This window comes from Bubalus bubalis, chromosome 12, assembly GCF_019923935.1.
Source record: "Bubalus bubalis isolate 160015118507 breed Murrah chromosome 12, NDDB_SH_1, whole genome shotgun sequence".
Classification (NCBI taxonomy): domain Eukaryota; kingdom Metazoa; phylum Chordata; class Mammalia; order Artiodactyla; family Bovidae; genus Bubalus; species Bubalus bubalis.
The window spans coordinates 95,208,660-95,236,372 of NC_059168.1; the positions used below are offsets into that span (position 1 = coordinate 95,208,660).

At 40.2% G+C, this 27,713-nt stretch overlaps 1 protein-coding gene and 1 pseudogene across 5 annotated transcripts in view; both read right to left on the reverse strand.

The window, feature by feature from the left end:
* The window catches only part of NR6A1 (nuclear receptor subfamily 6 group A member 1), a 232,304-nt gene extending 207,605 nt beyond the window's left edge, over positions 1–24,699 (reverse strand). For 3 of the 5 annotated variants that reach the window (XM_044925554.2, XM_025260559.3, XM_025260558.3), the window contains exon 1: positions 24,445–24,696. In XM_044925554.2, the coding sequence (XP_044781489.1) occupies positions 24,445–24,544 (100 nt within the window). In that variant the 5' untranslated portion in view covers positions 24,545–24,696. Of the gene's footprint in view, positions 1–24,444 lie in introns of all 5 variants that reach the window. The other 2 variants (XM_044925555.2, XM_044925553.2) reach the window with 2 other exon arrangements.
* On the reverse strand, positions 2,298–5,863 carry LOC123328647 (annotated as a pseudogene).
* Positions 24,700–27,713: the final 3,014 nt, after the last annotated feature.

Genomic DNA, 27,713 nt, shown 5'->3' on the forward strand with positions numbered 1-27,713 from the left:
AAGCACTCTGAGGGGGTAGTCAAGATACACATGGCAAACCATCCACAGCTCCTGAAATTCTAGAAACTCTTCCCATTTTTCAGAGCCCCTCCCAACTCCATCTCCTCAGCAACTTTTGGTACAAAAGGTGGCTTGGATAGAGGCTGAAAAGGAATAAATGTAGCTGTTTTTTTGGTAACAAACATTAGCTAGCCAGACCATGGCCCACCTTACAGCCAGTCTTGCAGCCTGCAATTCAGCACCAAACCCAAGCAAATATAGAAACACTTTTCTTTGGATTGGTTGAGCATTAAATTCACATCTGCCTCTTTCCTTTCTATCCAGTGAGTGGGATGCCACTTGGACCATTAGCTTTTGTTTCTCACAGGCAACCTGATAAACTATACTTCAGGAATAACAGAAAATGCTTTTGAATACAAAGACATAATACCACAAGTCTGCACAGGAAAATCCGGCTGGCAGAGCTTCAAGTTGTATTTCCCTTTTCCACCTACAAATGTCAAGGTCACATTTTAAAAACTGCAACAAAAAACAAAGCCTTCTCCCTAATGTCATTTTCTTAACATGAAATCTTAGGGGTAGAGAAAAAAGAGTAGGGGGAGAAGCCAAGGATTCTCAATTACATAATTATTGTGCCCATGTATTTGCTCAGCTTAAATGCTGCTTACAAGAAGTGTCTACATTTCTATGGAAACAATAAATTCCATCTGATCAACCTACATCACCTTTTATACAGTTTTTCAGGCTTCTAGCTTTGTAACTGCAGCCTTGAAACCAAACTGAAGGCAGAAAAGCCAGCCCAAGATTATGACATTTCAATTTTAAGATTTTTTTTTAAAGCAGTACAGAGCTTCAAGGCTGCGGTAAGAGAGAATCAGAAGGTGAAAACAGTTTAGGAAGGCAATTCGGTTTGATGAGTCAGAGGTCATTAGTGTTTCTATGGAAATATAGTACAGGCATTTCTCAGAAAACTGCATGTACTGTGAGCCTCTAACATTTTTCATTTACAATTTCTGGATGTCTGGAGTAGCAAAAGAGATTGTTGATAATTCTTCATTTAGCTTGGAGGTTAAATAAATTTCAAAAGGCACACATGCCATGAAATGTAGAAAATAATCTGTCAGCTGTTATTTTATTAAATCTTTACTATATGCCTGGTACTGGCTTGATTCTTCACATGAATTCTACCTGAAAGGAGTTCCTATTACCTCCATCTTGTAAGTTTAAAGAAATAATTGTAATTTGTTACATGGAAAGAGCTACAAAAGTCAAAACAAGAGAACTTCTATTCAGAGCAATTTGGCTAATAAAACACCACCTTTGCAAGGTATATATGCTCTGCAACAGCCAGATGGAAACTTGACGTTATTTCAAAAAACAAACCCTGACATTCCCACAAAAGCGGGGCCTCAGAGTCCAAGAAAAAAGTAGATGAGTCCATTTATAAACCTCCTTGAATAATCCAAGATGTCCACGTCAGAAGCAGCTACAGTAACTTCACTAACCAGATCAACAAACCAAAGTATAAAACCTTACATGAATGAATGAATTAAATAATTAGACAAGAACTAGCATCTTTTGAAAAAAAAATATGTCATTGCCAGCAGGAGTAGGGAGACTGAAGGAGATTTTTTTTTGTTCACTGTCATTTCAAAGACTAACTGAAGAAGAGTCTCACACAGCAAGGAGTTTGTTTGACCATGGACACAGAGCTTCCAAGGTCATTTCAGAACCATCTGTTGAGGGTGATATTTTTTTTTCCTCCTTCTACTTTTTTGATTGAAAATATATTGCTTTTACAAATGGAAACTTGCACATTTAAAAAATCCTAAGAACAATGGAAAATATTTTTTAGAAGAATGTATATATACATATAACTGAATAACTCTGCTGTACAACAGTAATTAACACAACTTTATAACTCAACTATACTTCAAAAAAAAAAAATCCTAAGAACAAAATGATTTGTGTTATTAGCTCTCTAAAATTAACCAGTTCAACTGAAGGGAAAAAAAATCTCCCAGACATTCTCTAAATGACTTTTAAATTACTTCTTATTAGAAACATAATTCTGGGCACAAATCTTTCTGTCATACTAGTTAATCATTAATGCTAAAGCTCAGTACCATCTCTTATGTCTGTTTCAGAAATCCATTGTGTGGCAACAAAGAGATACAACATCTTTAACCTTTCACCCCAGAATCTTTCAAATCCGAAGCAAAGCTAGTTGCTAGTTAGTCATATCTACAAAATAACCCCAAAAGAAATTTTTTTAATTATTCAAACTGGAGTCAAGATACAAGAACAACAAACAACATATGTTTATTTCACCACATAAATGTAAAAGACACTCCACAAACAGGATTAAGGGTGAAAAACTCCAATTTTTTTAATGGATTATTTTAATTAGGTTCTTTTTAAAAAGTTTAGAACAATATTCTGTGAGGATAAATTCCAACTGTAATAGCATACACAGAGTGGAGACAGCCCTGGAACTGAGGAAAAGCTATGATTCTTCCAGAATTTATGAGTCCACAGCTTTCTGATCAACCTTGCACTGCTGCTGCTCTGTAATTTCATATTTCTCTGTGTCCCTTTGAAGGGCTCGCCTTCCTGATACCTGAGTTTACATAGCTTCGTCTTCTTAAGTAAGCATCAGTGAGATGTTCTGGGATTTATCACACCATTCAATTTCGGTGGAGATGACAATGACAAATTTCTGGTGTGAAGGACAGAGCTCAGCCACAAGTAGCAAGCTTCAGGAAAATGACCCTCCTGCCTCTGTGGTGCCCAGTGAGGAAGATCAGAATCATCCCAAAAGCGATGTTAGTGCACACGCGGTTTTCTCACATATGAGAAAAAACTCAGAAGGGTTTTGTTTTTTTTTTGCCATGACATAACAGTTTTCCAGGCACACCTTCAGTAGGATAATACCTAGGCATTTTGGGAAATGTATCCACTCAAGTACCACCCACCATTCTTGTCACCACCACCTGATTTTGTGACAGCAGCAAGAACCATCACCTTCTTTTCCTTTTCAACCTTGCATTTAGCTGTTGAATACTTCATCTTATGAAAGGCCTTTCTAGACTACATAGCTGATTAGGAATATCTGCCAATTCCTCTGACCACGATAGTATTTCAGCTGCAGTGGGGTTCCCCTTCTTAACCTTTTTAACTCTGCCACCAGCACCAAACTGCTTGGCTTCTGGGCTTTTTCTCCTTAGTATCTGGCTTCTGGGCTTTTTCACCTGCCATCTTCTAAGATGAGAAAACAGGTTTAGCCATTATTAACATCATTAATAATCATATCATTTGAGGCTCCCCTGGCAGCTCAGATAATAAAGAATCTGCCTGCAATGCAGATTGCATTGTTCGATCCCTGGGTCAGGAAGATCCCCTGGGAAGGGAATGGCTACCCACTCCAGTATTTTTGCCTGGAGAATTCCATGGACAGAGAAGCCCAGCAGGCTACAGACCATGTGGTTGCAAAGAGTCAGACATGAGTGAGCAACTAACACTTTCACTTTCATCATAGGTAGTAAAGTTATTCTTATTTTCACCCTCCAAGCCACGAGTTTAAGTATACGTGTGAAACAGACTTAATTAAAAAATAAAAACCACTTTTCAGAAACTCTAGGTTTGTTGCTGCACTCTGTGTACACACAGAGAATAGGACCTTTTATTAAGTCATCACTCAGTGCTATTATTAAGATGTTGGCTTCTTGATGAAGCTACAGCATTGACCTCTGGGTCAACCATTCAGATCTTGAGATCTCGAATCAACAGACCAATGAAATAAATGATTGAGGCATGTTTAAGAGTCACAGATACTAGTCTACCCTGCCCCACTAAAATCATACTCTACTTGTATAAAACATGCTTCCTTTTAATTTTTGATACCTGTTTTAAGGTCTGTCAGCTTAAAGTTCCCCTTCCAGCATTAGTAGGCATTAGCACTAGCAGAAACACAATGCAGCATTCTTACTTCCCAATATGTATCCCAAAACTCAGTGAAATACAAAAAACGTCAGGCTTCCAGAGTGGGAAACCATTACTTGGTATACAATAAGCACCTACACCTACAGAATGAGCTCCATTCTGAGAGCACATTCATAAGTCCAATTTGTTCAGAAATCAACTAACAGGTACCCAACTAACAGCATCATCATCTGTATAGTACTGTAATAGGTTTGTAATACTTTTCGCACACTACATTAAAAACAAACACAAAAACTGAAAAAACATTTTAAATCTTACAGTACAGTATCTTGGAAAGTACAGGGTACAGTACAACAACTGGCATACAGGGACTGGCATCAAGTGAACAGGCAAGAGTTACTACTGACTGGAGCAGGGAGAGGAGGTGGGAGATGGTAGAGTGGAAGGATCGTCAGCAGTAGGAGACGGAGGGCAAGCTGCCATTGCACCCACGCCTGACGCTGATGGCACAGGTTCGGGTTCCTTGCTGGATTCAATTCTATCTACTCTCTTGAGAAAAGATGCAGTGATGTCTGGGTAGAAACACGTTCCAATCTTTGAAAGTTCACAACTTGAAGGTTCATATGTAGGAGACTGAGGTACAACACTTATGTGACTTGACTTTAGCAATCCTGTTTCTGGATATGCTTCACATTTCTGAGTAAGTCAAAAGTGAAAGTCTCTCAATCATGTCTGACTCTTTGAGACCCCATAGACTATATGGTCCATAGAATTCTCCAGGCCAAAATACTGGAGTGGGTAGCCGTTCCCTTCCCCAGGGGATCGTCCCAACCTAGGGATAGAACTCAGGTCTTCCACACTGCAGGCGGATTCTTTACCAGCTGAGCCACCAGGGAAGCCCTGAATAAGCTGAACTGGCCATAGTTTTTAGAATATTAACTAGTTTTTAGAATATTAACTAGCGATGTCAAGACGAGGAGTGTACTCGTAAGGTTGAGGCAGACTGAAATGCAAGCTGGCCTGGAAACTGAAGCTGTGCTGACATAGTTACAGCCACTACCATGTCACAGTCTTCCTGTTTCCAGTTTACATTATTCAATTTTTAATCCTGCTCCACATGGTATTAATTACCCTAATGCCATTTTGCTTTATTTCCTAAAAGGCATTAAGTATTAAAATTTCCTCCCGTTCCCCACAGAGATCTACTTCGGGGTCACATGCTCAGGGACAGCATTGCCTCCCTGTTTGCAAGGCCATGTCCTCAATGGCAGGCTATCGTCCACAGGGTCACAAACAGTTGGACACGACTGAGAAACTGAGCTCGCACACACTGTCTCCACTGGAACAGAATGCAATAAAATGTTAATTACATGTAAATTGTTGTAAATGTAAATTACAAAACTACTACAAAATCAAAGAAAATACATTTTATTGTACTTGAGATGACATCAAAAACTGCTGGCAGTTTTTTTTTTTTTCAAACTTACTTTTCCAATATTCCTAACTCCTAATTCCTAACATAATTAGGAGTCAAAGGAAGGTCTGTGATGTCATTATAGCTATTTAGTTATATAGTTATTTCATAAATACTTTATGTAGGAGTACAAATACCTACAAAATAACTGAATATTTTACACCTTCTGGAATTACAGTAAGAACCAAGAAATGCAATGTTTGTAGAAAGACTTGAGTTTCATAAGAGGAAATCCTATCTCAACAATTGTTAAACAAATGAAAAGACATCAGAAATATGCATCAAAGAATCTCCTTCTCAAACTACCTTGGAGTCAGCTGAATTCTCCTAGAGGATGGGGAAGAAAAGAAAAGCATGATGGTAACAATAACCCTGTATACGAGACAGCAAAAGAGACACTGATGTATAGAACAGTCTTACGGACTCTGTGGGAGAGGGAGAAGGTGGGAAGATTTGGGAGAATGGCATTGAAACATGTATAATATCATGTATGAAACGAGTCGCCAGTCCAGGTTCGATGCACGATACTGGATGCTTGGGGCTGGTGCACTGGGATGACCCAGAGGGAGGGTATGGGGAGGGAGGAGGGAGGAGGGTTCAGGATGGGGAACACATGTATATCTGTGGCGGATACATTTCGATATTTGGCAAAACCAATACAATACTGTAAAGTTTAAAAATAAAATAACATTTAAAAAAAAAAAAGAAAGAAAGAAAAGCATGGAGAGGAGGAGGCAAGATGAAGGGTGAGAAGGGAGGTGACAGAAGGAAAACCCAGAAGAAGCAAGGTAGCTTGGACAGTAAGGTCTGTGGAACAAGTGGCACTAAGTTGAACAGACTTTCTCCCCAGTTTATTCATACGGAAAATGAGAACACCTTAGGCTCTACCCGTGTTTCCCCAAGTGAGGAGACTACTGGAAGATTTGAAGTGAACCAAGAGAAAGCACTTTAAAACATTTCAAAGCTGTTACCTTTTCACTTCTCTTTCAACCCTTCTAATTACATCAGAAGAAAAATCTCAGTTTGATACTAGTTTCTCTATTACCCCTCTAATGCTTGCTAATCTCCCTTTGTAACTAGAAGGCCTGATCATACAGACTTGAGCAGGCAACATCTTAACTAGAATTTAACGCAGTATTTTTTCATTAAATTTATTTTTATTGTTACCTTCTCTACAGCATATAATTTTACATATAGGATAATAACAAAATATCCTTTTAAAATAAATTTTGGGTTGCAAAGTTTTAACAATTTAATATATTAAATACATAAATATTAGGAAATGACAAAAATCATGATAGTGATACAGAAAAAACAAAAGTTTGGAAATACTGATTTAGTGGAATAGTGGCATAAGCCATGGTAAGTTATTTTCAACTTCAAGCTTCAGTTAACTCATATGTAATATGGGAATATCACCACCTATCAAAAGAAAAGTTGTGGAAAGGATTACTTTGGATAGTTTAGCAAGAACCTGGCACACACTGAACATTCAACAACCTCTTTTTAAAGATTTTACCAGAAAGCCCTTTTAAGAGACCTTCAGAAGGCTTTGGGTGAGGGGGTGGTGCAGCCAGGTTTCCTGTGTATTAGAGACAGGAGCATTTGCTCTGGTTGTGATACTTCCCACCAAGAACCTCCAGGGACTTGGCCTTGCTTCTTACCCTGATAAAGCTGCAGTTTACTCTCCTAAAGCTCATAATTCTAGTTACAAGTGTCTGGAAGTAAATGCTTCAGAAAAGCGGTACATATCTAAATTCACTGAGAAGTCTAACCCCAAAGGGTACCAGGGAAGGCAGGGCCATTTTGTAACAGTTATCCAAGCTAAAAAAAAAAGGTACTTCATTTGGGCACTTTTAACAATACTATAATGAGGGGGAAGTCACAGGGTGGTCTATAAACCAGCCTTGATACTTCAGCATCAGATATTGTCCAACTAGATAGCCCAGGTGAGAAAATCCTTGAGTGAGAGTACAGGGAGACGGTTCCCAGTTTCCTGAGTAAGAGTACTTCAAGAAAAAGAACACCTGAATACTGACTTTAATCCAACAACTGTCTGGTAATAAGCACTTTACATGATATTGCCTAATTTCTCCAAACATACCTGAGCGAGGTCGTTTCAAGTCTATTCACCAAATAGGCAAAACTCCAAATAGTTAATTCTCTAAATTTACTAAAAATTTATTTTAACTATGAAGACAATTTATAAAAACACATACTGATGGGAGAGTTTAATTAGCTTCTAAAGATTTCTGCCAAATTAAGACAGACAGGATAGCAGCATTTTCTTTTTTTTTAATATAAATTTATTTAATTGGAGGTTAATTACTTTACAATATTGTACTGGTTTTGCCATACATCAACATGAATCCGCCACAATGTTTACTTTGTCTCTGCTGCTGTTGCAGCTGCAAAAAGTTAGGGCCGAGAGGGGACCTCTGCTGGTGAAAAGATATGGTCTGGTTTGGTCTGCAGGTAATGTGGGAAGAGATAAGGTACAGGAAGAGAGGGAGAATAAAAGAGTAAAAAATGATAACGTAGCAATTTAGAAGGAAAATAACAACGAAGTCTACAAATTAGATTCAGCAAATTGATTTCTGTTGAACTGAACATTAGGTAAACTGGATATTTACAAACTAGTTTCAATGAGCTGCATTTTGGTGAACTGGCTTGCTTATCTATGAAGTAGGTCTATTAACCTTACTTATTTTAGTTGCTAAGTCATTTCCGACTCCTTGCAACTCCATGGACTGCAGCCTGCCAGGCTCCTCTGTCCATAGGATTTCCTAGGCAAGAACACTGGAGTGGGTTGCCATTTCCTTCTCCAGGGGATCTTACCAACCCAAGGATCAAACCTGCGTCTCCTGCATTGACAGGCAGATTTGTTTTTGCTGAGTCACCAGGGAAGCCCTTAACTTATAGAAAAGGAAATTGAGAAATGTTAAATAATCTTTCCACAGTAACACAGCTACACTCCAGGTTCTTCACACACTGCATTAATTCATTCTCCAGTAAGAAATTCTGTGTGGTGATTCTACATCCTTTCAGCACCACTACTCTCCAGGAGAGAGAGGTTTTAAACCCAGGTCCAACTAAAGCTAACACATGTAGTTAATCACTATATCATAGTAACAGTTTGCTGAAATAATCTTAAATTGCCACTCACACAAATGCAGTTTGTCTACCATACTACAACGACTATTTATTCTACCCTCCTGAAAAAATTTGTACCTGCTATTCAGAGGTCGAGTGGCACAGCTGCCAGACTAAACTGGAACACTTTCAAGGCAAAAGTCAAGATTTTAGAGACATTATTACTTCATTTAGGCTGGACAATCATGATTTCAGATCAAATTCTGCACAACTAAAACTTCCTGAGAACCCCCACTACCATCTTTAATGATCCCACACTGACAATCCCTGATGTGTGTGACACACACACAGAGGTATATAATTTTATGATCAATTATTTCAATCCAAGTGTAAGCTAATCTTATTAAATAAATGTAAAAACTAAAATAACCTTAGAGCCTACATGATCTATATAAGATATCAGTGCTTGCTCAAACTATGTGTCTTACTGCTGGGCTCTTCAGGGATTTATCACATTTATGATGCTAGGAGAATGTCCTATCTCACCTATTGATGCATAAAATCTGACTTTTCTTACAACATTTTTAACTTTCCTTCTATTAATAAGATAGTAACTCAAGGCTCTCTAAACAACTGAAAACATATTCTGCCCTTTTTGGTAAGCAGACAAATTCTCTACTCATAGATCTTATGACATAGCCCAAATATAAAGCACTTTTGATGTGACGTGAAGTCGCTCAGTTATGTCCGACTCTTTGTGATCCCATGGACTGTAGCCTACCAGGCTCCTCTGTCCATGGGATTTTCCAGGCAATAGTACTGGAGTGGATTGCCATTTCCTTCTCCAGGGGATCTTCCCAACCCAGGGATCGAACCCAGATCTCCCGCATTGTAGACAGACACTTAACCATCTGAGCCACCAGGGAAGTTTTGTCTGAGTATAAATAGGAACTTTCATTAACAAAGCTACCACTACTGTAAAATATTTTAAGCATGAATTAATAAGCTGTTACTTTTAAATAGCATTAAACGTTTATTCTGATTTCCCAGCTGGGTTCAAAAATCTCTGTGTTAAAATGGGGAAAAGAGATCTTTACAGCAAATCTGAATACTGCAAACTGACACTTTGAAAAATGTCACCCTACTTTAAACCTCCTCAAATACATATTTTGAATGCTCAATGAAGAAATGACAAATCTAATTTTTTTGTCCATTCCAGGTTTATCTTCTGTACTTAAAAGTGCCTCTCATTAATTATTTCTGATCTTCAACGTACACCCAAGGCTATCCTTAATGTTTCAGCAAACAGAATATGATTCTTTCTAACCTCTTTTGAAATCAACCAAGACTATAAATTTAACTCAAGACCGCTTTTGTAGTTCAGTTAGATTCAAGGTCATCTCAAGGCTTTTAATTACTAACCAGGATTTGAGGAGCTCTGCAATTGGTGTAGTCGAAGGAAAGAGCAGCTGGCTTATTCACTTTCTTATTAAAGAGCCTTATAAAAACTGTCTTGGCAAATAGCAAATTCTCTTACCACCAGTGGTGAACACAAAGAAGCAGAGCAAATAATCTTCAAACATTTGTGTTTACTCTCAATCAACAAACTTTTTAAATTACCAGAAGACTCTGAGGTCTTCATTTCATATGATTTATAATTTAATTCAAAACTTGTAGATAGCCAGACTCCAAAAATATTTCTATTTCCATTCTGAAACCAGCTCTGCTAAAAATTATGAATGTCCTTCAAATTAGCATAAAATTTACTTAGGTTTTCACTATCAAACCCTGTGCAGGATCAGTTTTTCAGTCACTGAGGAAGGAAACCATGCAAAGTATGCAGATATCTAAAGGAATGTAAATTTAACTTCTCTCTCCATGTACTTAATTTCCAATCAAATTCAGTTGTAAGTTTCAGGACATATTCAAGACTTTGAGGCAACTGATACAGTTGTATTTGAAGAGAGACATACAGACACAGACACACACAGACACAGACACACACACACACACACACACACACACACACACAAATCCATCCTCCTGAGATTTTGACAGGCAACCAAAGAAGGCTCCAGAGTGTCTTTGTGACCCACTCACCCATAATCTATAAGAGAAAGAAGGCAGTCTCAGAAGGGTCCATAAGCATTGCTCTGACTAGGCTGGAGATATTGGGGTAGGCAGCAGAAGGCAATGTGCATGCTTCCGGGGGGGTGGAGGCGGGGGGGGGGGGTGTACTAATGCCAGAAATCTACAAGATTCAGAAAACAAAAGGCATTGGGAATGATTCCACATACCCCTCTATAACATGAGACTAGAGGAAACAGCCTACCTGTGTCTCAATTCTATCTCAAGCATCAGGCATTTATTTAAAAATAGTAATAAGCCCTAGATGTTAATATACAAGATGTATTAGTGTAAATTAAACTGGTTGTTGGTGATGGTACATTGAGACAGACACATACTTCTAAAAATCTGGGCCCCCACAAAATAAGCCAAAAGAAAGCACAAGATAGTCTAGGGAGTATCGTTAAAACAATGAGAAACTATAAACTGTCTTAATGTTCAACAATGAAAAACAATGAGATATCACATGGCTATTAAAAGTTTCAAATGAGTTACTGTTGAATCAGTAAAGCTTAAAACATGAGGAAAAAAAGTAAAATCAAACAAAAAGCATAAAACAATGGTATATACTGTAAGATCACAACAATAAGCAAAAAACTAGGATTTGAAGAAAGACTAGAAGAAAACATAAGAAAATGCTAATAAAAGTCACCTGGAAGCAAAATTATAGGTAATTTTCCCTTCAGTTTCCATATTTTCTACAGTGATGACACATTTCTAATTTTAAAATCATTAGATTCCTAAGTAGCTCAAACCTAAGGAACCTAAGGACCACAGGCAATTCAAGTCCAGAATTCAGAGATCACACCATTTAAATCTAAATACAAGATACAGCTAAATCCCTCCTGCTTTTATTGATATGCAAGCACTTCCAACTGAGTTCCCCAGGAAGTGTCCCTAAGACAACACTCTAAACTTGCTTTCCAAACAAGGCATTGGAAACACTAGGTATTCTTCAGCCAAGAGCCCATCTATGCTCTGAAAACTAGGTTTGGAAAATAAATTTATAGTATTTCACACACTTCATATTGCCCATAAATGCTCAGCAATTGTTAATATTAATGGACATACTACATGAAAAGTACTTTACTTGAAATATTTTAAAAGGCTCATGGCAGATAGCACATTTTACCTTCAAATGTTAAATACATTTTTTCATCACAGTAGTACTTTCAGTAACTGAGCTGCTCGCCAGCAGTTAGCTCTGAATTCCAGTCAGCCCAACTATCTTTCAGATTTAAACTGTCAGCAAGTAAGAGAATATTTTTTTGCGGGAAAGCAATTGTAATTTCCGATTTTAGGTGATTGATTAAGTTCTCTCCTCTAAAAGGCTGATTGGTTTCCTGGTGCCAGTAAAATGATTGATGAATATTTCAACTGCAGCTCCCTTGCTAACCCCCCTCCACCCCTCCCCCATGCATTGCCGCCCCTTTCCTGCTGGGTTCCCTTTTTACTGACCAACAGCATTTAAGGAGGGTTTGCAATTTTCCTTAATGAATCCAAGTTCTCAAACTCAGGGCATTTAAGTCTTAAGAGGACAGGACTCTTCTCAGTGCTGAAGGAATATTGCAGATAAAAATTCCTTTACAAGGAATAAGGGAAAACTCTGAAATTAACTATGGGTTTGACTCAAGAATGAAATTGTCCTTACAAAAGAAAAGTGTGGCATGGTTGTGGGGGAGGAGGTATAAAAATAGTGATCATGCTAAAAAAGAAAAAAACACTGAATCTCGAGTTTACATTACAAATTATCATAACATCATAACTTTAACTGCAAACATTTCTATAAGACAGACCCAGAGAACTGAATTTACATGTAAATTATGTGATTCCACAGACCTTAATTTAGAGCAGCCAGGTGTTCTAATAAGGAGACAAAGTATGGTAAGCATTAAGAAATGTAAATGTGCCTTGAGGGATGACTGAACAGTATCTAAAGTCAAAATCATCCCAATGAATCTGTGCTGTGAGTACCACAGTTATTTGCTTTCCTAAATTCCAACTTCCTGTTTTACCCAACTCATTTCATCATAAAGCTGGAAAATTCCTTCAGGGATTACCTAATTTAGCGCCTTCATTTTATAGGCAGACCCATAGAAACATGCTTTTATAAGAGAGCTAAAATCAGAATCCGGGCAAAACCTAGGCCCACCAACTATTTCCTGAGCCTCATACCTCCTCAAATAATGTGGCTGCTCTCCTCTCTCAAGTCCTTCCCTGCTCAACACTACATTACTACCATATCTATTAACCCCCACTGTCACACTGTTCTCACTATCTCCTTGCTAGAAAATCACTTTCTGTATTTTACAAGCTTTGGACAACCAGTTCTTCTATTTCCACTTTCAAAGGGTCACATCAATCTTAGATTGGTCCTCTTTTCCATATAGCTGGCTTTTGTGTGGCAGAATTTTTTTAAAAATGTACAGGGGACAAAAGCTACCTTTTCCTAAATGGCATTCCCCAAAGTACTCAAGCCAACAATCAGGTATTTATTGACCATCTCATCTTAATCTGGTGTATCTGGTCATTTTAGTTATAAGGAGTGCTGTATTTCCAAACAGAAATGTACTATATTGTGGTTCCAGGAGGGCTTTTCAAACCTTGGATTTAGCTTCAACACTCAGCTTGACTTACATACTGCCCCAATTCTCTCAAGTGACTGAAAAGCATATTCTCTTCCCTTGTGTTTTGTAGACTTTCTCTGACTACCTGCAAAGAACTCAGACTCAAAGGACTCTGACATAGGAAAAGACTCAAAATTCCTGACCTGATTATTCTTTCATTTATCCATTCATTCATGAAACACCAATTACTTGTGTTTTTAGTGCTGAGGCTACAGATTCAAGATATGGTATTACTGCCCTGAATAGCGCGAAATCCCCTCTTTCCTTACCACTCAAAGATAGTCTCTGATTATATCAAAACTGTTTTCTGGTTGGCTTATTAGAGCCAAAATGAAAGAGAAATAAATCACTTGCAACTCTAACGGTGGATCTCTGTGACTCTATTCTATAGGGAGTTGAGTTGTGTATAATCCTCAACAATTATAAATCGCCTGGATTCACAAGTCTCTGCTTTGAGGCAAACACTATGCTTGGCACTCTACAGACTTTATCATGAGTCCTAATAACACTACCCTTAATTTCACAAACTATAGTACATGGGGAGAATGGGAGTGGAAGGAGAGATTAAACCTAGGAAACAAATGATTAATGGTGTTACTAACTGTAAAAATATAAAAACTAGGGTTTAATCTCTGTGGGCTTCAGTTTCCACATCTGCAAAATGCAGGAGACAGTCGAACACCAACCTCACAGAGTTATGAAAATAGAGTGAGTTAACATATGTAAGGTGCTTAAAAAGTATATCATAGCAACTATATAAATGTTAGCTGCTATTATTATTCAATGAGAACACTAAAGTTCAGAGAAGTCAAGTGACAAAGTCACACAGCTGTGATCTTTGTACTGCCACACTCCAGAGTCCCTGCTCTTTCCCTCTCACATTATCTAACCAAAATCCTTCCTTCCTTACTGAAACTACTGCCACTTCCAAAAAAACAAAGCCCTCTAAACAGATATCAGTGGGGGGTTTCCCCCAGGTGGTTTATTATCCTGCCAAAAAGGCATTTTGGAGGAAGGATTGTAAGGCTAAAGAGAAGCTTCCTAACAGGTTAGATTTCAAAGTACAGCAAAAATATGGAAGGGAAAAAAAAAACACAAATCTGCCTCAGTTATTAAGCTTAGTAATTAATAATTAACATCATTTAGCTCCTCTGAAACTTGAAATAATATCCAAGCATTAAAATGAAAAAGGAAAGGCTTTTATTTTCTCATTACTAAGTTGCAACCCCTACAGAACACAAAAATGCTTAGAAAGGTACAGTACACGAAACTCCAAGAACATCAAGATGACTACAGAGTTCTCAGGAAGGTAGCCCAGATATCTCACTGATCTTTCATCACCCACTAAGCTTTTCATCTTAAATTCTGATCCAGAAACTCCTTACTGTTATTCACATTGTTCTGTGACATTTCTTTTGCCAGCAAACTCACTTCAGAATGAGTTCTACCTAGCAACTACCCTAAGGAGTAAATCCCTAACTCTTTAACAACACACTAATTGACTTACACTAAAATGTTACTCACACTAGGAAAAGGTATTCTTACATCAGCAGAGGAGATACTTCTCCTATACAGACTTTATTACAACCTCCCTCAGTCAAAACTAGGTTAAAGGAAAACCAATCTACAAACTGACACTGCCAAAATCACAGCTTTAGAAGGCTCAGTGAAAGCCAAACACACCTACTGAAAGCAAACAAGCAAACTATTCTTTTATGTTTGTAACTTTGTGTCCTTTTATTTTTTAATTGAAGTATAGTTGATTTAAAATGTTGTGTTAATTTCTGCTGCACAGCTAAGTAATTTAATTAAATATATATACATTCTTTCTTTAATATTCTTTTCCATTATAGTTTATCACAGGAAGCAAACTATTCTTGAAGGAAATTTTGAAAAGATAGAGGGTTTTCTCTCATAAATATTTAATTTTTTATAGCAATGACTCTTTATCAAGTAATAAAGTATTTTTTGTATTGTCAGATTTATTTCCACAATTATAAATCCACCCCTGGGGAGGAAGCAGGTTCTACTGGAAATTTTCTAATACAAATAATTAACAGGTAAGCAACAGGCTTCACATGGCAAGTAACAAAAGCCTTATCAGAGAACTCAGTGAGGTGAACTATGACATACTTCATTTAGTCTCAAGCAAAGAAAACTTAAAATGAACTCATTTTCATTTTTTTTTCCTCTATAGCCTCTTTACAGAGTTTTTTTTTTTAAGAGAAAGAGAAGGAATGAAAAACCCAAAGTAACTAAGTGCTAACAATAATACCTGGTAAAGTCACCATTTTCTTACACATTCAGTCAGTCTGTTTATAAAAGAAGTTCTCTCATTACTTTGGTCTGCGTGGTTGCAGGACCCCTTTTACGCAACTAAAAATTACTGAGGACCCAAAGAGCTAACATTTACACAGGTTATATCTAGTGATATTTACCACAGTGTGAAATCTTTTAAAATATCTATTAATTCATCCAAAAGTAACAAGAAACCTGTTATATGTTAATATAACCTATTTTATGAAAAGTAACATAATTTCCAACAAAACAACAAAATTGATGAGAGGAGTAGCACTGTTTTATATTTTTACTAATCTTTAATATCTGGTTTAATTCTGGCAGTTAAGATTCTCCTACATGCTTCTGCATTCAGTATGCTGTGATATACTGTTTTGGTTGAAGTATACACAGAAAATCTGGTCTCATACAGATTTGTAATTGGAAATGGAAGAACTATCTCTTAATGAAAATAATTGTAGGTATTTTCCTTTGATAATATATCAAAATTCAGTAAGTAGTGGTTTCTTAAAGGTCAGTTCAAAGGGAAATCTAAAACCATATCAATGAACTTTGTGTACTCTGTTACATTAAAACCCATTGGTCTATCTAGCACTTTGAACCCATCTTTTCTCCATTCAGAATTTTTTAACATCATACACTGGATAATTTGGAAACTGCTCCTTCACCAAAATGTGATCTTCAAAATGTTGACACATTTCATTATATAATATTTTTTTAAAAAATCAGATTTATCAGTAACATCAACATTAGGGCTCATCAGAAAAGGCTTTAAGTATTGGGAAGTTGTCAAGCTCAAAGTGGCAAGTACAAGTTTTCCAAAATTCTAATTGTCACTTGAAAGTTCAAATTTTATTCACCATCAAGAAGCATTGTCAGTTTTCCCTGGCCTAACAGGCTCCCTGTTCGTTTTCCAAAACATGGTCTGCCAAACACCCAATCTGAATATGGTCCGTCAATTGTTCTTTCAAGTAAAACTTGTGTTTCATAAAAAAAGCAGCTAGTTCCGCTCACAACATAATTGCAGAAGCACTTTTCCTAAAAACAATTTTTCTATTTTGGTAAGCAGAAGAAATGCTTTGTGCATCTGCCATTTCCTCACACTGAATATCAAAAACATCTGTACTCAAGGGTAGAGATTTAATAAAATTAATCATTTTTACTACTTCATCCAGGACATTCATAAGTGAAAATAGCTTAAAAAAAAATACAAATGACTAGAATTGAAGAATATAATGACTACTAGTACAGTTTGATGCTTTGATTTCTGCTAAGGTGCCAATAATTTACCCACCACCGTTTCTCAACATGAGCCCAAATGTCAACATCGCAAAAAAGGCAAATAATGTCAGCATTATTATAAAAATAGCTCTGACCTCCAGAACCTCCTGAAAAGGTTTCAGGGCCCACTCTTCCGTGGTTCATGGATGACACTTTGAAAACTACTGGTTTACACCATACAGTAAATTATTAATAACAAATTTAAGTACTCAATAAATAGGGAGAGATTAAGTCTGAAACAAACAATCTAGTAACAAATGATCAAAAAACCACTGACATGGGGAGGGAGGAGGGAGGAGGGTTCAGGATGGGGAACATATGTATACCTGTGGCGGATTCATTTTGATGTTTGGTAAAACTAATACAATTATGTAAAGTTTAAAAATAAAATAAAATTAAAAAAAAAAGAAACCACTGACAAAAATACAATCCAACTGTGTATTATTTCATTACTCATTTATGAATTTTTAAAGGCAAGATATGAGGAAACAAGATAAAAAGTGTGTAAGACTTCAAGTGTCCTCTTCTTTCTTGTGAGAGAAAAACTAAATTATACAAACTGGAGTTAACTGTGGTAAAAAGAACACTGCACTGTATCTGATGCAGTGTGTGTGTGAGAGTCACTCAGTATAGTATACAGTTCATGGAACTCTCCAGGCCAGAATACTGGAGTGGGTAGCTGTTCCCTTCTCCAGGGGATCTTCCCAACGCAGGGATCAAAGCCAGGTCTCCCACATTGCAGGTGGATTCTTTACCAGCTGAGCCACCAGTAGAGCATAAGAAATTAACAACAACAAAAAAATCAAGACTTTTTAAAATCCTTCCAAGACACTATGGCTTCAAGACTGAAATGAATGCAAGAATTAATTTTTTAAATGAAAACTAACACAGGTTAAGGTAGTCCCCCTAACTCCCCATCCTTTCACAGAACCAGTACATCCATCATTTGGGCACAGATTTGTTACTGAAATGTTTCCTAAATCTTAAACCATGAAATTATACTTCTGGACCCAAAGTATAACAGGAAATTTAAAAATCTGTTTAATTATGTCCTTTTTCAATCAATGTATTCAGAGGGAAAATTAAAAACACAGAAAATTTAACACTACAATGATGGGTTGGAAGAGCAGGCACTCATAGATCTCTGAACTGCTTTTATAAAAAGATACAAAATTCACTGAAATATAAGGAAGAGCTGGAAATAAAAAACTGAGAAAGTTATCTACTTCTGCCACATGAGGAATTTAGTTGTGCATTTCACTCTCAAAATTACAATTCTCAAGTTTATTTTCTAAATAATTACAAATTGTTTCCAACGCAAACTGTTGTTAAAGCAAATATCTGTTTGATATATCCTCTACTAATACACAGTGCAATTCCAATGTGATATAACTTATCACTCAAACAACTCCCTCTATCATTATTACCAGCTTCTCTTTATGATTTCTCACTCTTACCAATGAGAGCAAAATCACCACTCTGGTTCAAACCACCCACAGAGTATATCTTCAAATCAAATGCCCGGATTTGTTTCCAGAATACATAACATGTTGCTGCCTAGGGAATTGGTTTTGGAAACAATACACTTGGCAGCTGACCTATCAACAGTGCCAATAGAATTGACACCAACTTAAAGGCCAGAGTCCCTCTAGAAAACAGAAAAATACGCTGCTACTGCCATCTGTGGTTTATGGTTGAATAGCTTCTCCTGTATAAACAAATTGAAAGGTATGTACAGTTAGCAATTAGGTTCCAAAGATTTCATCATTTGAAGATACTTTTTAAACTCTGAATGTAACAAATTATAGAGTTTATTAAGTGTATGACATTAAGAACTTATGATTCCTTATTTGAACTTATGAATATAATGCTGATGGAGAAACCACAACTACTTTGATTGAAAATTTTTCCATTGCATAAAGGCTAACTTTTGTTTTCCCCAAACACACACTCCTAAAGAAACTCAAAACACTTGAATGCCTCTGTGAACTTAAAATAAGAATAATTTCTCTTTTGAAATAATGACTGTCAATACTACAACATCCCCCAAATTTTTAAAGCAAAAAAAAAAAAAAAGTATTTTTAAAGAACTCCAGGAATTTTCTATTCAGACATAAGAGTTTGCACCCTTCAAAATAAATTTTAAAGACTCAATTATCTCTATAAATTTTTTTTAAGAACAAAACATCCAAGATGCAAATGAGGCTGAAAGTAGACTATTTTCAACTTATTTTCTCTCAGTTTGCTTTCTCAAATGACAACCACTGTAGCTTAGGGATCAAAAGATTTGGTGTAGCTGGGGGTGGGGAAAAAAGCAATTCAGGTCCCCAGCAGCCAGCTGAGGAAATCCTGGTTCGCTCCCCAACTAAATCACTGTTAATTAGAATTACCAGGTTACATAGTAAAGTCTTATTTAAATAATCGTAAACAGCAAAAAAATCTCTTTTCTTGAGAAGCTGTTCTCCCCAGGCTACTATTTAACAGCAGGTAGTAAGGGAAGAATGAAATAAAGTAGGAAATGTTTGAATCTTTCACATAAAGTTTTCTATTTATAGCTATTTCTAAACCACACTGAAAAAGCAGGTTAGACATCTCACAATGGTTTTCTTCTAATTTTCCGATATCTAAAATAACAGCCTTATCTTTCTCATAAAGACAACCCATGTCGGAAAACAAGCAATAAACAGAAGCCTGGGCCTGATTCTAGAAATAATATATATATCAAAGTTAATCCAGAGTTGGTTTTTCTGTTTGTTTTTTAACATAGATTAAGCTCAGACAAATCTGAAACTTCGGCTCTGAGAGGGACTCAACACCCAAAAAAGAATTAGCTGCTTAGCACTTCTTGCTGACTTTAATAATTCTGGTATTTCTGAACCCTAGTCATTAACAAAGGCACCCATAAACCCTTAAGAAATTACCTGAATCAGGAAAAAGTTGACCTTAAGAATGTAAAAGTTTGACAGAAAACATTTTCCTTCACAACTTGTTGGTCTCAGAAATACTTTTAAAGTATTACAAAGTTGGGTATATTAGATCATCACCTGTGTGGACATATTCAATAGCTACTTTCTATTTAAAATTGTTTCAAGGACACTTTTATTCTTTGCTGAAAAGCAAAATTTATCTGTTGATTCAGAACTTTCTATTTTCCTGATTGTGAACCTTTTTCACATATAAGACAACTGGTACACATAAAATGAGGCATTTTTCTTGTCCTACTTTAATAGAATAGATTTGACCAACATTAAAATTTACTCATAAATGGCATCTTACCAAATTTAGCTTTCAATCTAATTATATAAAATACTGCAAAAAATACTTAAATGGAGAATGTCATTTAACTTGACTACAACACAAAATTAAATAATAACCAAAACTTATGAAAAGGCCCCAAAGATCTAAATGAGCTTGCTGAAAATGAAGTCTCCTAATTTTGGAGACTATCCCAGCTAAGGCTATCCCAAAGCCAGAAGTTACCATGTGAACACAATTCATTAATGGGCCAATTTATCCAATACAAACCAATAAATACTTAGTTATAAAAACAAAATGATGATGTCTTAATACAGGATGAAACTCCAAATACAGCCCCAGGCCCCAGAACATGCAGGCATCATTAGCAATTTAAAGCCAGCTTGCACAACAGGCACTAGTTCTGAGAAATTTCACCACATTTGCAGTTGGCATTTCTATCCTCCATTCTCCACTAAACTAAACCTAGATATTTAAACCTAAAACTATTTCCTAACCTTTGCTCCACAATCCCAGGAAAAGGGAAAAAATGAAAAAAAAACAAGAAATTATTAATAAAATATGAAATACAGGATTTGAGCATAGTTTAGGAAATTCACCAGCAGTTTTATTCACTAGCTTATCTCCCTCCTCCCCATCTAACTCCTCTTCACACTAATTCATGCTTACACACACACACACCTTTTTGCTACAGAATTCAGAATGATTTATGGGTTTGGAACATGTTCATACCTAGATTACATGAAAGAATATGGTACATGGTAAATCTGAGATTGGAAATGTGGTCATCTCACACCTCAGCTCACCGATCAATCTGTTCATTGTTGCCTTTCAGTGTTCTTTGGAGGTCACAGAACCCACTAAAAAACACCTGTTTGCTGTCTGGACTAAAGAACAACAGTACTATAGTATGCTTTTTTGCTTGTTTGTTTAATGGAGGTAGAAAATTCTGGACTGACTCAGAACTAACTTGATCTTTAAAGTCACAGAACTGAAAAGTTACACTGTCATTGAAAATATCTGCTAAAGTATTTTCAGGGATAAACATTCAGATGGCATGGTCTTAACAGAAAAAGGGCATCAGGTTTATCTAGTGAACTTCTCTCCAATTCCTCTAACATGTAATTATACAAAACATGCTTTTAATTACTTATAATGGCTTATAAACTTCCTTTGCTTGAAACATTTAGAACTCCACTATTCTCTCAAAATAAAATGATCAAGTGCAGTATCGACATATACTTCTTCAAATCATTCATCTTCCTTTGAAATTCTGTTTGAGTTCATGTTTGTCATCAAAACCTAAAAGCAACAACTGAAATATTTAGTGCAGTGAGCACAGGAAATTCTTGGAAGGGTGATGGTGCATCAAAAGACTAGCAATTCTGTTTGGATAGAATAATAAAAACCATTTAAAGGACTGTAAATTCATCATCAATGGCGTTTCCAGCAGGAAAACATTTCTAAAATTTCACTTTCAGTTTATTTCTTCATGACACAAACCAAAAGATCTGCTATCTAGGTGACTATCTACTGCAAATAGTTCGTATAAAATAGAAATCAGCCACCAGGATAAAAAGCCAGGAGAATTCATTTTCTCTGCTTTGAATCTAAGCAGTTTCATTTACTTTTGGAGAAAAATATTAATTAGGAAGTATATAATGGGGAAAAAAAACACACCATTCCAAAGATAAACTTTTTTTTCTTTTTTGGTAATTCTTCTGTGAGTATGTTAAGTTGTAAGAGATAATGAACATACACTGTTAAACAGTACACAATACTCATTTTTACACTGGGAAATAAAACTTTCCACAACAGTCTAATGTTTCATGTATTTTCCTTAGAGCCCATCAAACTGCCGAAAGTCCCATTCTGTTTTCAACAAAAAAGAAATATCTGTAGCACTAAAGTGGGCTGATGTAAAATACTAAAGCCACCTTAGCCTAAATGGATTGCTTGATAACATTCTTTTAAATGGTCCTGACCGATTGAGGAAATGAGACTGTGAAAGGGAAATTTGATTAAGAGTTAAAATTACCGCTGAGTTCTTTAAAATGTACTAATGAATAATTAATAGCAAATGCAGTTCCTAGGCTTCCCTTACAACAATATTCTCAAGTAGAACTTAAAGTACTGACTGTAGTAAAAATCCATCAGCTACGAGTCGCACAGGTGGGTACAGGAAGCATACACACATAGATAAACATTACAAAATTACACAAATATGGGCCATAATATAGATCTGAGCTTCTATAGATCTGGCTTTAAAAAATCAGCATGGTAAAATTTAGATCAAAATTTACAACTTTAACACATTAACACCAAACCAAATCACCTTTTGAAAAGCTTAAAAGTCAAAAGCACTAAAGAAATCCTTTGTTCCTATGATACTATCTCCTTCTACCCTAACTGGATTCCTGCCTCTTCCTTTGTGACACGGGATTTTATTGATCTCAAACATGTTCACATTCAGAAATTAGTCTCCAAAGACAACCCAAGGGACTGCAAGCCACCTAGATACTACACATCACAGACATCTCAAAAAAAGACCAGAGCTTTGAAAACATATCACTATTTGGTAAGCAACAGTAAATGAAGCTAACCAGGCTCTCTTCGAAACCGACTTTTTCCTTAACTGGTAAAAATGCCAGATCTACTCAAATGGCAATAAATGTCTGACGAGTTCATAAATTTATGAAGGCGGAGATACACCCCAAAATTGCTCCCCATTCGTTCAGCAACTGAGCGCCTAAGTGACCTATTTTCAGGTTACTTTCCTCACACCTGCCAGGCCACTGTCCTGATTGAGAAACTTCTTGCTGAAGCAATTAATTTTTAGTGCCTACTAACTGTCCCGGGTGTTTGCATTCAATTTGAAATCTGTTACTTGTTAGACACTGTTCGGTCCTAGATCTTTCAGAGAATTGCGCGTTTATGGCGCAGAGAGGGGAGGAGGCGCGGATCTCCGAGAGCCTGCCCTTTATTCGGAAATGAGGAGATGTGAAAGGTGGAAGGCAGGGCAAATAAATAAATAAATCGGGTTTGCCGCCGAAGCGTTTGCCGGCCGGTACGAGCACCCTTTGTAATGCAGGCCTCCCGGGGCTATCGCCTGCGCTAATTGCTTCAGGGCGCTTTCCAAGTTCAAAAGTTCACCTTTTACGACCTCACAAAAGCTCCTTACACGTTACCAATAAAAACATTCCGCGGCAAACACTGTGGGGGGAAATATCAAACAGATACAAATAAAACACCCCGCGGGGGCAGAGCGCCGGCGGGGGCGGCGGTGGGGGGGAGAGCGGTGGGGGGAGCCGGGCCCAGCCGCAGCCCCGAGGAACCTGAGGACTTGGCCCGGACATGGGGGCAAGGCGGCGCGCGGAAGGAAGGGCCGGGCCAGGTGAGAGTCGCCCGGGCTCCGGGAGCGCCAAAGGGAAGAGGAGAAGTAAGGCTGGGCGGGCGCGGGCCGGGACCGGCGGGCGGAAAGAGGAAAGAGGCAGGTGTCCCGGGCCCCCGGTCGGGCCGGAGCGCCGAGGCATCGGGAGACCGGGCTGAGCAGGGCGGGCAGGAGAGCGCGGGGCAGGAGCGCGGAGAAGCGGGGTCCGAAAAGGAACCGCTGAGCCAGGAGCTCTGGGACTAGGGGGTGGGCGCCGAGAGGGAGGCGGGTGGGCAGCCCGGGAAGCGCGGCAGAGCGGAGGGGAGAGAAAGAGGCTCCCAAAAGGTGAGGGGCAGAGAGAACCCAGAGGACGAGGGTGTGGCGGCGGCAGGGCGCCGAGGGAGCGTCCGCGGAGGGAGGAGGGACCCGTGGTGGGGAGCGCTGAGGGGGTCGGCGGAGGGGAAAGACTCGGCGCTGAAGGGACCCTTTGGAGGAAGAGATCCTCGCACGGGGGTCCCCCGGAGGCCGGGAAGGGGAGGGTGGGAAAGAGGGGACCCGAGGGGAAGGGGATGCCCCCACTGACGGGACTGGAGGTGAGGGGGGCCGGTGGAGAGGGGCCGGTGCGGAGGGGATCTGAGAGGGGGGGTAGGATTCGCGCTGAGGGACGGGGCCGGGGGGAGGGGAGGCCTGTGCTGAGGGGACAGAGGGGAGGGGGAAACGGAGGTCGGGGTGGAGAGCCAGGCAGGAGGAGGATCCGCGCGGAGGGGAGTCCGCGGGCGGCGGGGGGAGGGGGGGCGGCGAAGGAGGATCGGCGCTGAAGGGGGACCGGGGTGAAGGTCCGCGATGAGGGAACCCGGGGCCGCCGCGGCTTCCCAGAGAGAGAGAGAAAGAGTCAGCTGAGAGGAGGGGACTCCCCGGGGTAAGGGGACAGAGGCCCGGTTCTCGCCGGGCCGAGACTTTGCACGCCCCTCACCCACCGTTGCGCGGCGGCGGAGGGAGCGCGGCGGGCGGCTCCAGGAACCCCGCCGAGCCCCCGCCGCCTCCCCCTCCGCTAGGCGGCCGTTCGTCCCGCTCCATGCGGTGGAGCTCAGGGCCCGCGCTCTGTTCGCTGCTCCGCCATGACCGGCGCCCTCGTCGCCGTCGTCGTCCGCCAGGGGGAGGGGGCTGTCAGGGGCCAGCGGGCTCCCGGCCGCGGCGCTCTCTGGGCCCCGAGCCGCCGGGCTCCGCGCCCCTCCGCGCCGCGCCCCCTCAGCACTGGCCAGCTCCCACCCCCGACGTCACGCGCCGCTGCCACGCTCTGCGCTGCGGGGCACGCTGGGAATTGGAGTCCGCCGGGCGAGGCCGGCCACGCTGGACCCCACCAACTGAAGGGGTGGGAGGAGTGAAAAGCGACTTTGAGAAGGGGAGGCCAAGGCCTGTTAATATCACGAACCCTGTTGAAGACTTCCGGTACAAGTTGAATAAAGGTTACTTCAGGACCTTCTCTTTATTATGACTTATCCGTGTATTCAACCTTCCCTATGACGCCTCGGATCCCCCCACTCCGAGAATGACTCTTTCCTAGGAGGCGGATCGCCGAGGAGCCGGGTGAGCACGTGCAAAGAGGCCCAGCCCCGTAGGCGGGTCTCAGAGGGGGCGGTGTTTGTAGGTATTCACGAGGGCCTTCCTCCGCGGCTTCGGGACAAATTGGACCCGAGATTAAAGGACCGGAGTTTAACTCGAGGTGACCGCGTTCGTATGCAAATGGAATCTATAAAACTCTGCTTTCCGGGGTACTCTTTAAAGCCTTTTTACCTCCGGGTGGGCGGGAAAGACTGAAGTTTCTCTTCCTCCTCTTTCATTTTCCCCCTGCCCAAGGAACGGAACAGAATGGCAAACTAAGCTTCAAGCCATTCATGCTATTAAAGAAACTCAGGCTCTTTACTCCTGGTTTCTTGAAGCCCTTCGTTTGAGAGCGTCCTTCCTCGGTCTTGGTCGCCTTCCTTGCTCCTCAGTTTTCCTATCAATAAAACGGGGTTAGACTAGAGACGGGGTCAAATTGGAAGATCCCAACCTCCCCCACCCGTGCTCCTTGCCTCAGTTTCCCAGAGCACAATCCCGGATTTTGCAGTTTCCGCTGCAGAGCCCACCTACTACTGCCACCAGGTGGCGCGCGGCCACCAGCGTCTGGGCTTGCCCCGGGAGTCCACCTTCAGCGACCGTCTCCGTAAAGGGCTCATCGTGGCCGCCTCCCAAGGTCTAACCAGGCTCTACCTGGTCTGTTCGAAGACAAAGAACAAGAACACTGATTCCTTGCCCGCCTCTAGTCTCCCGGGTTATGCCGCAGCTTCCTCACTGGCTGCCCACTCCCCAGCTTGTCTCCCACCCTGACTCCCACCCCGCCTTACCAATCCGTCGGCTTGTCTACGTCATTGCTTGCTTAAGTCCTTTAAGTCCTTATACTGGCATTCGCACTCCTGCCTGATCTGACCCCTTCCACATTTCTCATCACACCCCTTCCCTCACCTGCTTGGCAGGATGTTTTGTGATCCGTCCCTGTATTTACGGGTTGAGTGGCTGTACCTTACCAGCACCGGTTAACCTGTACTGCATCCTTAATCTGTGACTGCTACTGTTCTGCGGAGAAGGCAATGGCACCCCACTCCGGTACTCTTGCCTGGAAACTTAGGTGGATGGAGGAGCCTGGTAGGCTGCGGTCCATGGGGTCGCTAAGAGTCGGACACGACTGAGCGACTTCACGTTCACTTTTCACTCTCATGCATTGGAGAAGGAAATGGCAACCCACTCCAGTGTTCTTGCCTGGAGAATCCCAGGGACTGAGGAGCCTGGTGGGCTGCAGTCCGTCGGGTCGCACAGAGTCGGACACGACTGAAGTGACTTAGCAGCCACAGCAGCAGCTACTGTTCTGAGAGTTTGACATTAACGCCGTGTTCTCTAAACCTCACATCTGCTTTATGAGGAGCTTTAGCTCCAATATTGCCCCTATCATATACTGACGAAATCACCCGTCGGGGATGGGGATTCCAAACCCAATCGGTCAAACACCAGAACTTGAATGCTCGGCTCCTTCACACTGTTGGTTCACCCAGTCCACTCCCAAACTCTTATTCATCTTTCAAGATCCTGTTCAAATATCCTCTGTTGGATATTCATATCTCCCACCAGGGTACACCTAGATCCCCAGTGTGTCCTCTTACTGCTGTTGAGTTCTCTGTGGACTGTGACAAATGATCTCCGTGTGATTGCTACCTCACTACTATTCCCCAGCTCCAGAGGGGAAGGGGAGTCCTTAGAGTAGGGGCGGGAGGTGGGGGTGTTGAGCCGGGGAAGGAGACAGAGGAGATGGGTCTTCTGGGCCATTCCTTCAGCTCTAGGTTCTAAAATGAGTTAGGATCAGATGGCCTTCCTAGACCCAAAACTTCCCTTTGTCACAGACTTTTGGAGGTAGTAAGTTCCCCTTCCCTGGAGATCCAATCAGGAGCTAAGTGGCACTGCAGAAACCTCTGGAAGGCCTCTGGAAGGGGTTTTCTAAGTTTACTGTCAAAGATGGACAGAAAAGTTCAAACTCTCAGCCCTTGGAAGCAGCTCCTCCTCTTCCTTCAGAGTCCAGCTCCGTTGTCAACTACCACACAAAAACCTTTCTAGATCTTGACTGGTCAAATCCCTGTGTTCTCACTCTCATCATTATAACCCCAACTGCTGAGGGCAATAATCGCTGAGGGGGTGAAAGAACAAATAAAACATATCTAATCTTTTTACTTAATAACTGTGACCTTGGTTACTTCCAAACCTCAAAGTCCTGGTTTCAGGCTTCCCTTGTGGCTCAGTGGTAAAGAATCCATCTGTCAATGCAGGAAACATGGGCTTGATCCCTGATCTGGGAAGATTCCACATGCCTCAGAATAACTAAGCTGGTGTGCCACAATTATTGAGCCTGTGCTCTGGAGCCTGGGAGCCGAAACTACTGAGCCCATGTGCTGCAACGACTGAAGCCCGTACACCTAGAGCTTGTGCTGTGTAACGAGAAGACACCACAGTGAGAACCCTGTGCATGGCAAAGAAAAGTAACCCCCACCGCCACATTACGACTGAAGAAAAGCCCTCGCAGCAATGAAGACCCAGCACAGCCAAACATAAATTTTTTTTTTACAGGGCGGGAAAGGGGGAGGATAAATAGTTACTACCTCACGGGTTGTTTTGAGAATCAAATAAGATGATGCATGCAAAGCAATTAACAAAGTGGCTT